The 1299-nt window shown below is 59.4% G+C and overlaps 1 protein-coding gene across 1 annotated transcript; it reads right to left on the bottom strand.

Annotated features, from left to right (window-relative positions):
• Positions 1-633: 633 nt before the first annotated feature.
• On the bottom strand, positions 634-1299 carry LOC120713282 (BTB/POZ and MATH domain-containing protein 2-like). The gene has a single exon (XM_039999272.1). It carries the CDS (start codon positions 1297-1299, stop codon positions 634-636), a length of 666 nt encoding a protein of 221 aa, XP_039855206.1.

The raw sequence follows: 1299 nt of genomic DNA, 5'->3' as shown, positions 1-1299 counted from the left end.
CGCTCACTGCCTCCCAGAGATACCGCGCCTCAAGCATGACCTGCATGAGCACCGCCCACTCGACGTAGTTGGTGCGAGTCAGCATGGGATAGTTCGCTGATCCCACCTCTCGGACGACGCGCTGGACTTGCGGCTCGTCGCCGCCGCGACGCCTGCCGCGGCGAGGGGGTGGCGATGGCGATCGTGGCGTACGGCGATGTGGGGGCGTGCGAGACGCCATCCGGTGGCCCGGCACAGACATCCCGGCGAGTAACCTGGCTCTGATGCCAATTGTTAGCCCGGCAGCTCGGCGATGAGCTCCGGCGAACACTGGATCACGACGGGGATCACGAGGACACACGCTAGAACTGGAGAATGAATACGGTGGTTTTTGTGCCGCGAATGCTTGCAGCGTTTTCTGTTGTATTGATGCAAATAAGTAGGGAAACAAACTACCTATAACTTGGCTGTGACCGCGCCCTGATCGGAAGCAAAACGTGCCATCCCACGTTGCCCGTGATCCGGTCTTGGCGGTGACCACGCCACAACGCACGTCCCTCGTCGCAGCGCGGACGTGCGCATGACCCGGGCGGAACTCGACATGATGAGTCCGCCATCTAACTAAATAATAGAAAGAAAATATCTACAGCTAGCTTATCTAACAGTCTCGTTGTCCCCCGTTGATCCGTAGATGAGTTCCTTGAAGACCGGCGACCGAGCTGCAAGAACGATCTTGTGGGCATGGAAAACCTCTCCTTTGACCTCGAATGTCACGTCCGCTCCCACCCCTGATTCCAGGAGTTTTCCAAGATCATCCGACAGGTCCGATGGAGGCACTTGAACTTCCACGGTCTCCTCGACCAGTGATTGCCTGACAACAGTGATGTCGCATCCGATCACGATGCAGCCATCATCCTGCAGGTAGGAGGCTCCCAGCAGGCTCCTGCTCATGAAAAAGGGACTGCCCCAGGGCCCTTTCGAAGGTTTGGACAATCTTTCCACGGAGAGCACGGACGAGAACACCTTGGTGGCCCGGTTGAGCAGCCTGAAATCGCAGAGCACCTCAACCTCAATGCCGCCGCCCTCGCTCACGACGTCCAGAAAGACTCCGACGTGGGTCTTTGAGTAGGATCCTCGGGGGTAGCAGCGGATGCGCCAGTCGTGGCCGCCGACGACGAAGGTGTCGGAGCTCACGTACGCGCCCGCGGCGGCGGTGCCTCGTTTCATGCTGACCTTGAACGAGTGCGTCCCCCGCGCTGTCTCTGCGATGTACGTCGATGACGTCCTCGTCATGGGCCTGATCTCTGGCGCCGCCACCAT

Source organism: Panicum virgatum, chromosome 6K (assembly GCF_016808335.1).
Source record: "Panicum virgatum strain AP13 chromosome 6K, P.virgatum_v5, whole genome shotgun sequence".
NCBI classification, from domain to species: domain Eukaryota; kingdom Viridiplantae; phylum Streptophyta; class Magnoliopsida; order Poales; family Poaceae; genus Panicum; species Panicum virgatum.
Note: the sequence above shows the minus strand (reverse complement) of the source record. Positions and strands in the feature narration are given on the sequence as shown.

Excerpts from the sequence above, each read along its gene's own strand:
- LOC120713282 (XM_039999272.1), bottom strand. The coding sequence starts at position 1,299 with ATGGTGGCGGCGCCAGAGATCAGGCCCATGACGAGGACGTCATCGACG.